The following is a 12,167-nucleotide window of genomic DNA, read 5'->3' on the forward strand; positions in this document are numbered from 1 at the left end:
AGGATAGCAAGAGAATAGGAGTAAATTAGCAACTTGCTTAAAATGTCATGCTCTATCTGAATCGTGAAAGAAAATTTGGGTTCAGTGTCCTTTTAAGGGAATTACTACTAATACCATTAGCTGATCTCTGCTGCTCCATCTAAATGCCTCTATTCATTGGCCACAAAGTTCTGTTTTATTTTAATTGCTCTGTTCTCCTTAATATGGTCTATATACTTTAAAAAGCTATCAGAGCAGTAAAATGAAAGTATATAAGCAATAGATTGTACTAAATAAAATCTAGACCACCACTACCCAGAAGCTAAAATGATCAGAATTTGTGGAGCCTTATTTGCATACTGCAACGCTTCTCCAGTGAAGTCTCATTTACCCCCTCACTGCACAATGGATTATGGAAACTGAACAATGTTCTCCCCAGGACCTATTTAATATGCATACCACCTGGCTGATTTTATTGGTTGTCCAGCTAAAAAAAAATTAAACAAATTTCCCCAATAACAGAAAATGTTAAACCATTTTATCATAAGCAAATTGTGTAACATTTATAAATGAGTTCTAATATTCACTGCCCCCACCCAGCTGGAACAATTCTGTGGAAAACACTGCTAAAGCTCTAGCAAGCCATGGGAATTCCAAAATGCAAGAAGCAATTCAAAGTGTTACAACGTTATATTTTCAGAAACTTTATTTCAAAATTTAAAAACAAATACTCCGAACACTATTACCTTTGAAAAACATGATGCTAGAGGACAATTACAAAGTGTGTAATATATATGCATTGGTTGTCACTATATATTTTAATAGAGAATAGTCTGCTTAAACTATTAGAATGGTGGCAGTAACTTAATTTACTATGCAAGCAAGAGAGCCATCTGATTTGAAAAGTCCAAGCAGAATTCAATAACTGAAATGCATGGTTTACCAACAGCCTCACATCTTTCCAGTCCACATTTTAAAAATTCAAGTTTGACTACACAGGAAATGTTTAGCATCAAAGAAGTTTCACAACTACAATTATCTGCAATTAGGGCAGAGCTGAAAGACTGAAGCATGAGACAGGGGAGAAATATCACTGAAATAGATTTTAAATCAATGGCTGCCCAACATTAGTTGTGGACAAGACGCAGGGGATCCACATTTCTCCCAGAATCATGCAAGAATGGGGAGAGGTATGGATAAAGCTTCTCTGTAAAGGTGGCATTGAAAGTGTAAATGGAGGTCATGTTATCTGCGTTGTAGAATGAGATCTGACCTCCCTCATAATCTACATAAACACCAATTCTCTTGGGCTTTGTGGCCAACTCCAGAGACTTTGATGGAGATTCCAGGGCCTTGTAGGCATTGCCATTCCTTAGCCAGATTGCCCAGTAGCCATTCTTGGGGTTGAGCTTGATCTTTCCCTTGCGATTACTAGATTCGCTGGCCATGCCAACATCCCAGGCAGTCTTGTCGCCGACTTCCACTTCCCAGTAGTGACGCCCTGAATCAAAGCCTTTAGAACCCAGAACAAGAATACACTGGCTGAAACGTTTTGGGTTGTCAGGGAGCGGGAGCTTGGCATCTCCGTACTTAACACTGGTCAGCCCATCAGACAGAAGCAAGTTAGGGTGAGCAGTGCTTGGATCTAGCATCATTGGAGACAGGTCTGTGGATAAAGACAACATGAGTAGGTAAAAACTGCATAAAACAAAAAAACACACTACAAGACTGAAAAGAATTAAATGTGTGAATTCAGAGGTTTTGGATACCTCCAAATGCAGAAAAGGCATAACTGTGCCGGTCAACTACTTTTGGAGCCAAAACAACTCTTGGGAAATGGCAACATTAAAATCTGTGCAAATCTAGATTTAAAGTGTGCCGCTGTTTCAAAATTATTTTGACTCAGAAAATACCCAACCGACAGGCCCTTCCACATTTGGAGGTGTCCAAAACCTCCAAACGCCCATGTCTAGTATTAAGTCACTTACACGGGACAATAAGAGATTTCATCTCCTTCCATAAAATGTATTGGATGGGTCCTTTAAATGTTCCCTGACACAGGTCCTTGGAAAGCAAGGTATTACCAGAAGATATAACCTCATTCTGCTGCTCCTGACACCTAGACAAAAAATAAATAAAATTTAATACAGCACAGTAAAATTCCAAGGTCAAATATAATAAAAAAAATAAAAAACTATTTAGAAACTAGAGTGGGGGTACCATTGCTTTTCCAGTTTTAAAGGGAAATAAAAAAGCCCTACTAGCAGTTAGTAAATTGCATTTTACAGATAGCTCTTTTCCTGCTAGTAAAGTAAGACTAGCTTTAAAGTATTAACTACTGATTACCAATATGTTTCATTTAGTGTACAAATGAAGCTACTGCTAGTTAAGTTTGAATCTAGGGAAACTGAGGTTGCATAGAATAGAACAAGTACTGATATCTGATCCTTGCGTTTCTTGTATTTTCAATGACTCTTAAAATGAAAAGTAAATTAGAAGAGCCCTTATGTAGGTTATCTAGCTGCAACATTCTAATGTACAACATGGTGCCAGTAAAAGGTTTACATTATACTTACTTGTCAATAAAAGACTTTATGTCCTGAAAGAAACAAAAAAAAAAACAGTTAAAATGCAGACCACAATATTACTTCACATTTTCATACAGTATTAACACTTATTCAGTGCTTCAAATCTTAGCGTACAACATTACAATTGACTAAAACCAACCCTTGCACTAAAAGAACTCAGCACACTCACTGTAAGGAAGGAGATGGCGTCCTTGTCATTCACTCGGTCCTCAGCCACAGAGATTGTCTGCTTAATGTTGTCTCGTTTTTCCTGCATCTTGACCAAGTTCTGCTCCATTTCCTTCAGCAAACTATCTCCCTGTTCCTTCAGCTGCTCTAACAGCTTCTCCTCACGAAGCTTCAGGAACTTGTGTATCTTTTCAATCTCTGATACTACGTGCCGCTTATACTCCAACACATTGGTCTTAAAAACAAAAAACAGAATACCCACAATAAGCAACAGTGAATCACATGAGTAACAGATAATTAGAATCCTTGCTGATCATTTATGATTTTTGGACTTAGTAAAGTCACTTACCTTGTGCTGATCTATCTTTTCATTCTGTTGGCTAGTTAGCTGCTCAATCACTTTTAGAGAAGCTTCCATTGGGGATACAATAGCTGTAAGCTCTTCCTGTAGAGAAGGTGTTAACCTCAAGTTATTATAATGTAATAGCACTTTGAATTTTTAAGTTAAGTTGATTTATTTTTTAAAGAATTTCAAAATTTACTTCAAATTTGAAAGTCCTTTGTTTAAACATGAAAGTTTCTCTTTCAAGATTAAGAATGCCATTTTAAACAACTGTCCAATTTACTGCTAGTCACATGTTCTCTTGGTATCTTGTTGAAAAGCAGGACAGTAACTCCGTAACGTGCTACTATATGGCAGCAGTTTGGCAAGAGCACTAAATGGCAGCACTTATTCCTGCCAGATAGTGCTCCAGACATGTACACACTACCTACCTAGGAAACGCCAAAGAAAAGAACAAAGCAAATTTGAAGAACAGATGTAAACTGGAAATGTATGCATTATCTGAATCAAGAAAAATTTTGATATTCAGGTCCCTTTAAAATGGATGTGAAACAAAATTTGTTATGATTCAGATAGTTATAACAACTTCCCAATTTACTTCTATTAACTACTTTGATCCTGCTGTATAATTTATTTAAAAAAGCAATGCACTATGAACATGTTAGGTAAGGCAATGACAAGAGGCACATATGAGCAGCAGCTAACTCAGTAGTGCTTTGCTGCTCATGGGCCTATTATATTCAACAAGGGATAGCAAGAGAAAACGATACTAGGGGGAAATTTTTTTTTTTTTTTAAATTGCATGCACTGAATAAAGGGGAGAAGGAAAAAAGTGTTTCATATCCCTTTAACGTGACAACCATTAGAAAATCAGTAACCGGGGCAAAAATACATATAATACATACATTTTATAGCTAGAGCATTCAATTTTAAGAAACTTTCTAATTTACTCCCATCAATTTGTATTTATTCTCTTGCTATCTTTATCTAAAAAGCAGGAATTTAACTTGAGAACCAGCACATTTTAGGTTCAGCACACCAGGTAGTGCTTGCTTATTGGGTGCTGACATTTATCCACCAATAAGCAAGCATAACCCAGGTTCTGAACCAAAAATGGGTCAGCTCTTATGCTTTAATAGATAGCAAGAGAACAAAGAAAAAAAAAGAGAAAATTAGAAAGTTGATTAAAAGTAGGTTCTCAATCTTTTAAGAAAGATTTTGGGGTTAGTGTGCCTTTAAGTGATAAAAAGCGGCTGGGGGGGGGCATTTGGACTTACCCTGTATACACCCACTGCATCAAATATGGGCAGGAAGTTATGGTTGACATGTTTAAGAGAATCACGACAAATGACACAGCCAAGGATACCATCATCTTTGCAGTACAGCTTCAGTCTCTCATCATGGACAGGGCAGTTCTCCATTGAACGTGCCTTCCCTATTGGAGTAGTAGAGGCACTGGGACTGGCAGCCTTTTTAACCAAGTTTGCTAGGGCCCGGTTGGTGGTGTATTTGTTCTCAGAGAGAGTTTCATTACAGTCTGGACATGTGAATGAATCCTTGCCCTGCCAGGCCTTGTCGATGCAATTTCGGCAGAAGTTATGACCACACTCCACCATTACAGGATCTTTGAAAAGATCAAGACACACAAGGCAGGTCATTTCTTCAGCAAAAACACCAACCTTTAATTTCTGTAAGAGAGGGAGAAAAAAAAAAAAAAAAGTTATTCCCCTAAGCAAATTGATAACCAGAGGATGAAAACTATAACCAATGTACCATAAAGCATTGGCGATACCACAGCAACAGTATGTAAAACTAGATTTATATAACCTGCAAAACATTTGCTATGCATTAAGCCTATAGTTTATCAACATCTTACCTTGTGGTACATTTTACCTAATACACTACAATAGCCAAAGCTTGAGGTTTCCACTAGTGCTGGACATGTAAGAAATTGCAGCAGACAAGCAAAAAATTTGAGTTCTGTATCTTTAAAAGAAAGTCTAATAAAGAACCCTTTCATGATTAAGATGGGTATGTAATTTTAAACAACTTTCCAATTTTCTTCTCTTGGTATTTTGTTGAAAGCTAAACCTAGGTAGGCTCATATGCCAATTTCTAAGCGCTTGTAGGCCGTCTCTGCATTTGACAGTTTTTCCAAAGCTAGAAGACGTTAGTTCATGTGTCAGATAAGATTGTGCTCTCGTCCGTGTAGTTACTTATGAAAGGACACTGATTGGCTAAAATACAAGCCTGTGAAAAGAACCGAAATAAGGGGGCAGTCTGCAGAGGCTTGGACACAAGGTAATAAGTATATTAATATAACCCTGTTTGTTATGCAAAACTGAAGAATGGGTGATTATCTTTTTAAACAGAATTATGGAGTAGACAGTCCCTTTAATAAATGGACTAGTGACTTTTTCCCTCTGGGTTAGTAGCTTCTTACCCCTTTACTAGAAAACTAGTGATATTTTTCCACCCCTGAAAATAATGAATTTGGAATTCACTTTGTTTAATGAGATTTGGCACATTAGACCGTGTTGGAGGTTTTACTTCATAATAAAATGCACTAGTGACTGGAAAACGACAAATTCTTTTAAACGTAATTGCTTATGTTCAAAACTATATTGCAAGTTTATCCATGGAAGGTATGAAAGTGGCAATCTAAGCTGGATCACTAACAAGAATTAAGTGCCACTCCATACATACAATCTATATGCAAGCAACTCTTCAGACTAGTTTTCAGTACTTAAGCTATGTCTTATAGCTTAAAAAGCATTTATTTATTCTTAATGAAGTTGAGAATTAAGACAAATGCTCACAATAAACCTAATTATAAATATTCATAATTGGCTCAAACCAAGTATTGTAATAAAAAAAAAATTAAAAGCAAAGGATTTTAACTATTAGGATGGATGTCCGAATGAAGCCTGCAGCATTAAAGATATTAACACTGGGAGCTTTGCATGCAGAATGTTTGATTCACATCTGCATCAGTTTTCTGACCTAAGAATCAGCCTTCCATTTTGGGAAAATGAATTCAGTTTGTTTTCTATTACGTTTCAAAATGTAGGGATAGTTAAAACTCCATTCGTAGGTAGAAGACAGAAAACATTCTTTATATAAAAAGGAGGGGGAAAAAAGTTAAAATACAGAACACGCATGATGCCAGTCAAAAAAATTTAGGTTTTGAAGTTAAGATAACCCACAGAAGTGGCACAAGAAGTTCCTTCAGTTCATTGACAATTTAAGGGGGAAAAGCCTTCAAGATTGTGATGCATCTTTGGAGCTCCTTGCCGTTTACAAAATTCACAATATTCAATCTTAAAACTCTCAAAACTTAATGAAAAAAGAAAATTTTAGTCAATGACAGAACAGAAATCAGTATTCCTACTGAAAAAGATGTAGACCCTTATGTCGCAATCAGATTGCTAGACCATGTGATGACAAAACTGATCTATCCTCTGGAAGTTAATACAAGAAAAGTCTAAATTCTGCTGAACATCTGATATTGAATAGCATGTGCATCAGATGTTTCCAGGTGAAAGGTCTATATCAAAGGGGAACTACCAAAGATCAACAGATACGGCACAAGAATCATGAACTGGCTGGATTTAAAGCAGCCCAAAGAAACCAATGGGGGTGAAAAAAAACCTAATATTTGAGGACTTTACTGGATGTTTCAGGAATTAGAATTCTACAATAACCCTAATTTATCAACACTGAAATGGCAAAAAATCGGAAGAATCAAGATATGCCAAAGTAACTGCTAAAAACTAACCTTAAATGAATTAAAAATAAAAAAGGAATATAAATGCAAAATAAAGTAAAATTGGAGCTGTTAAAGAAGAAAAACCCTTTAGATATTGTAGGGGAGTAAAAATATAAAACTGACCAAATAACTACAGGAAACAAGTCCCCTGCAGACTAAAGCAAAAATGCACAAACAGGAAAAAGGTCTGTCCCTTGGAGAACTGAGGATGGAGATGCACATTTACAACCATTTCAATTTAAACTAGACGGCGATAGCTGTCACAACGGAATTTGATGGACTGAATCTGGTTACCTTCGTTTCTGTTTCGGATTCCTCGACTTTTCTTTTCTGTGGGGTCCTGGATCCTGTCTGCTCTGTGATATCCGTCATCTCCTGGTCATTCCCATTGGTGTCGTTTGCCTCTTCTTTCACTAGTTTGGACAACACCAATCGAGTTTTGTCCACCCACTCATTTTGGCGACGATTCACTGCAGAAAAAGCGAGCTTACAGTATATTCATAGCAAACCAGGATGAGAACAGTGGGACACAGGATAGCTCCCAACCGAAGCTATAACTTACCATTTGGACTATTCCTATGCTTAAGATGCCATGTAACATGATACGGTAAGAACGCAAAAAAGCTGTGTGTTAGCAGAAAACTGTTTATAATCTACTTGTGATAACGGTATGAGCAAACAGTTGGCAACAGTTTCACAGATCACTTGTTTGAGCAAGGATTAAAAAAAAAAAAAAACTCACTTATCTGGCCCTACAAAAAGCAAGCACCGTCAGCAACCCCAATGAGCAAATTGTATAAAAAAAAAAAATTATATGTATGCTATATGGATTGCAGTGACTTCTGTTTATGGCTTCATTATTGGTGTGTTCTGGCATACAGCACAACAATGGAAGCGTAATTTAAAATATGTAACAACTGTTGAGAGCACAGCTCAAAAGGTCTCAAGAAAAATTTACGTTTTCATGGGTCACTGCAAAAAAACAAAAAAAACCTGTTCTGACAAACAAGAAAGGAAATGGTCAATCTTAAAGAACTGAAAGTCTGGGCACTAGTTAAACAGAGGGAGAGAAATATCAGTGCCATGCCAGTGGCTAAAAATCTGAAGTAAAGACATAGGTTAAGAGAAGAGAGTCATGCTACAATACTGATTGCATGGGAGCAGGGGAGAGTCCTGTGCAGCAGGTTTCTGGTGTCTACATATATGTTTATTATTGTGTGATAGCAAAAAGGTGCACAAGAACTCTCCCCTGTACAAAGAGCACAGCAGCATATATGCTTAAAGGACCATTAAACTTGACATTTTGACCACAAAATGTTTCATTATTGCAAATGAAAAAAAAAATGATTGCAATATACAGAAATTATGTTGCGAAATAAATCTGAAAATCCTGCTTGTTTCACTTTCTCTAAGGGAGGCTTGGGGGTTATAATTTATCACAAGGTGGATCATCAGTTTTGGATTCTGAATCATGGAAAAAAATATTTGCAATAGCAATGGGCATGCCAGGTAGATTAAACATTTATATTTAGCTATTCAATGAATACAAAGGAATAGATGGCTATTTATAAAAATGTTACATTATTGCCAAGTAACTATGCTGAATCAGTGCTAAACCAACTGAATGGAAGAGAGGGCAGAAGACCCAAATCTTTCCTTAACTGCACATGTGCAAAAGTTATATCCAAATATCAGTTTGTGATTGGTTAAAAAGGGTTCTTTCATTCTAGGGGACAGGAAACTCTTTTTCCATTTCAAAATTATCCTCAGATATAACAGTTCGTAATCATGTACTAATGTTCCTTTAAGAAAAAAAAAAGCAAAAAGATGTGGGGGGGGGGGGGGGGGGGAAATACATTAAACAGAATCACCAGTAACAAATGATACAATAGTGTGTGACTACTTCCAAGCTAATAGAAATCAGAATAGCACTGACAATACTAAGCACAGTACTTTCAAAATAGTTTATGGAACCAATTCTTATATACAAGATTGTTTTTTTGTAAAGAATTATATATAAATAATTTAATAAAGTAAATAAATGGGAAGTGTTACTTACAGCCAACGTAATGCACATAATACTCCTCCCTTCCAGCTTGCTTGTTCATTCTGGTCTTTACAATCTCAGCATCATCTACATTAATGAAAATAAATATTTTAGGCACAGAAAGCATAGGTAGTTAATTACTAAAGCACAACACAAGTGTATAATATGCAAAATAAGCATTTAAAAAAAGGACAGTATACTCTTTGTAATTCATTATATTTGTTATTAGAACACATTGTTTGCTGCAAGTATATACAGTCAAGCTCAACCCACCATTTGGAGGACCTACCTGAACTTTAGACTGCAGATTTTTTCTTCAAATTTGTTAAACGTACCGTCTACTTAGTACAGCCTACCTCAGAACCCCATCATGGAAAGGGGAGCATGCACATGTTTTGAGCACTATGTGGTTGCAGAAGTGCGTGTAGCAATATTATACAAGCAGCCAATAGAGGGCGCTGTACAGTATGAAACTCCCATAGTTCTACCTACGGCTGCAAACAATTTACTTTTGTTCTAGGAGCAGAAATGTACTACTAGGAGCTAGCTGAAAGCCAAGGGGCTTATTTGTACAGCCACCAATCAATAGCTTCTGAGCCTAAGTAAACTTTAACAAAGGATACAAAGAGAAAACAGATTATATAAAAAATAAATTTAAAAAAAAAAAGTTATTCAAAATTGTATTCTCTGAATCATGAAAAAGAGTGTTTCATGTCTACATTCAAAAGCATTGTTTATTAGAACAACTATTTACCAGAGCGTGTATAAATCTATTATACTAAACAACTACAGGTTGCATGCATAACATGGCTACACACTCTGGCTTTATAAATGTGCTCAAAGAGGCCAAATGAAAAGGGATCATGAAAGTTATATTTTGATTTCTAAGTCTTTATAAAAGTACTCCAGTGATACAGCAATCAAAACCCCACTTTAACACTTCCAAGGGCTATAAAAAAAGCCACTGGTCAAATATATTAGAATCCCTTTAAAAATAAGTCACTAAGTTTCACAAAAAAGGTAGAACACTTCTCCCCATATGCATTTCCTGTACATCTCAATTTATCAGAAAATGTAAATTATATTTTATGATACGTGCACGTTTTACTAAAGGGCAATGCACCCAGAAAAGCGGAAAAGTGTTCATTGGCGGAAAATTTGGGTCCATGTCCCTTTAAGGTCAAACTTGCCATATATGTTCTTAAAGGGACACTGAACCCAAAAAATTTTCTATCGTGATTCAGATAGAGAATGCAATTTTAAGCAACTTTCTAATTTACTCCTATTAAATTATTTTCATTTCATTCACCATTTTTGGTGAACACACTGTTGGTACTGAACCAAAAAAAATATTAGCTTACATGTCTTTCAAATAAAGAAAGCAAGAGAATTAAGAAAAAATATAAGTAAATTAGAAAGTTGCATGCTTTATCTGAATCCTGAAAGAAAAAAATTGGGTTCAGTGTTAACTTAGACAAGCAACTGAAACAAGTACTGTATTCCACAAATCAATAGCTAGTAGTGCACTGCTGCTCCTGAATCTGATAAAGGACAAAGAAATGAACTGCCTAGAGGTAGCCCCAAGATATCCAAGGCCATGCAGAACGCCTACAGTATTGCATGGAGAACATTTTCAAGGTTGCTCTTTGTCACAATCTGTGGGTAGTAATCCACCCAGCCACCATCTTCTGTTGTACTTGACTCCACCACAATGAGGATTTTTTTTGTCTGAAACTGCCTACCATGTGCATCTGAAATTTTACTGTATAAATCTTAGCCTTGCATTGCACAATAGACTTGCTTACTATAGGAAAATTCTTGGGGGAGAAATGCAAATCTGCAATTGTATAAATTCATGTTGCGCAGATTCTATATTGTTAGACATAAAAAAGGGTGTGATTTTTCCCGCCACTGACTAATTCAGAGGCGGAAATGTCTATGCTTTTTTCAAGAAATAATATTTTAAAGTGTTAACTTAAAGGGACATTAAATCCAAAATGTTTTTCTCATGATTGAGATAAACGCAATATTAAACATTCCAATTAACTGCTATCTTATTTGCTTCATTGTGTAGGTATCCTTTGTTAAATGCCAATGCGAGCCAATAGGAGGCATTTATTGTTGATACCAACCAGAAGCTCCTGGTGCTATGTATATATGCTTTCTAACCGAAGATATCAAGAAAATTGAATATATTTAAAAATTACATGCTCTATCTAAACCTTCATGTCCTTTACTTGTAATTACAGTAACTAATTTGCTTCATTCACTCTAATACTATAGGTGTATAAGATAACAAAGACATAGGCTTGATATTTATACAATGTATCCTTACTGGTAAATTTTTATAAAAAGCAGAAGTGGCTAAAGGACAATTTATGGTAAAATATTTTTCACAAACTAGATTTTATGGGTTTAAAAACGGGTGCCGCTTGAACGTGCACTAACCCCGTCCCTTCTATAAGCGCACAGCCGCTACACGGCACATTATACATCAGCTAGGTACTTACGCAGGGTGCCGTCAGACCGCTTGCACGAGTACGTGTTTCCAACCTTGACGGCCTCAACCGCCTCGGAGTCTTCGTTTTCCTCCTCTCCGTCATCCTCCTCGTTATCTTCCTCTTCTACCTCATCGCCAAGCGCGGATTCATCGGGGTTACTGTCGGCCTCATCGGCTAATATTGAATCGTTTTTATCGGTTTCATTGGCTGGGTTAGCGACGGAGGCCATAGCTAGTCACGTGGGTATCAGCGGCGCGAAAAAAAAAAACCTAGAAGGTGGTAAAAACCGGTCAGGAAAAAATAAACGGCGAGGTAACCGCACTGTTAAAGCCGAAGGGCGTGCGACTTGCAAAAGCTGGAAGAGCAGGTTGCGCAACCCACGAGCCGTCTCACCCCGTGAATGAACAGAACAAAATGGCAACGAACGCACTCCGTCAGCTAAAGAAGTACGCGAGAGAACGCGACTGAGCATGCGCGCTGCCCTATCAGGTGTTGCGTCGTCTGCAGTTAGGTGTGCGCATGACGTCACACGTCGCGCTGCTAGCTGCATTTTCCCGCGCAATCGGCATCCTATTGATTAGGCCTTTGTGTGAGGCGCCGGAAGGAACCGGTTATAGGGTTTGTTACGTACAGGTTATTCACCCTACCTAAAACATGTTAAAAAGGTGGCTCCGTGGGGAGCACTCGTATAGATTTATACCTCTGTAACGGCTTCAGAGTCTATTCCATTGGATATTAAACAGCCTTCCATTGGTAAAAACATTAAATAAAA

General features: G+C 37.0%; 1 protein-coding gene across 1 annotated transcript; it reads right to left on the reverse strand.

The window, feature by feature from the left end:
• Positions 1-667: 667 nt before the first annotated feature.
• LOC128641933 (nuclear factor 7, brain) lies at positions 668-11,818 on the reverse strand. Its single transcript, XM_053694526.1, has 9 exons — positions 11,405-11,818; positions 8,907-8,981; positions 7,142-7,317; positions 4,356-4,766; positions 3,085-3,180; positions 2,737-2,970; positions 2,556-2,578; positions 1,968-2,098; positions 668-1,645 (listed from the first exon to the last, which is right to left on the reverse strand). The coding sequence occupies exons 1-9, from the start codon at positions 11,622-11,624 to the stop codon at positions 1,107-1,109; spliced, it is 1,905 nt and encodes a 634-aa protein (XP_053550501.1). The 5' UTR covers positions 11,625-11,818; the 3' UTR covers positions 668-1,106.
• Positions 11,819-12,167: the final 349 nt, after the last annotated feature.

Source organism: Bombina bombina, chromosome 11 (genome assembly GCF_027579735.1).
Source record: "Bombina bombina isolate aBomBom1 chromosome 11, aBomBom1.pri, whole genome shotgun sequence".
Classification (NCBI taxonomy): Eukaryota; Metazoa; Chordata; class Amphibia; order Anura; family Bombinatoridae; genus Bombina; species Bombina bombina.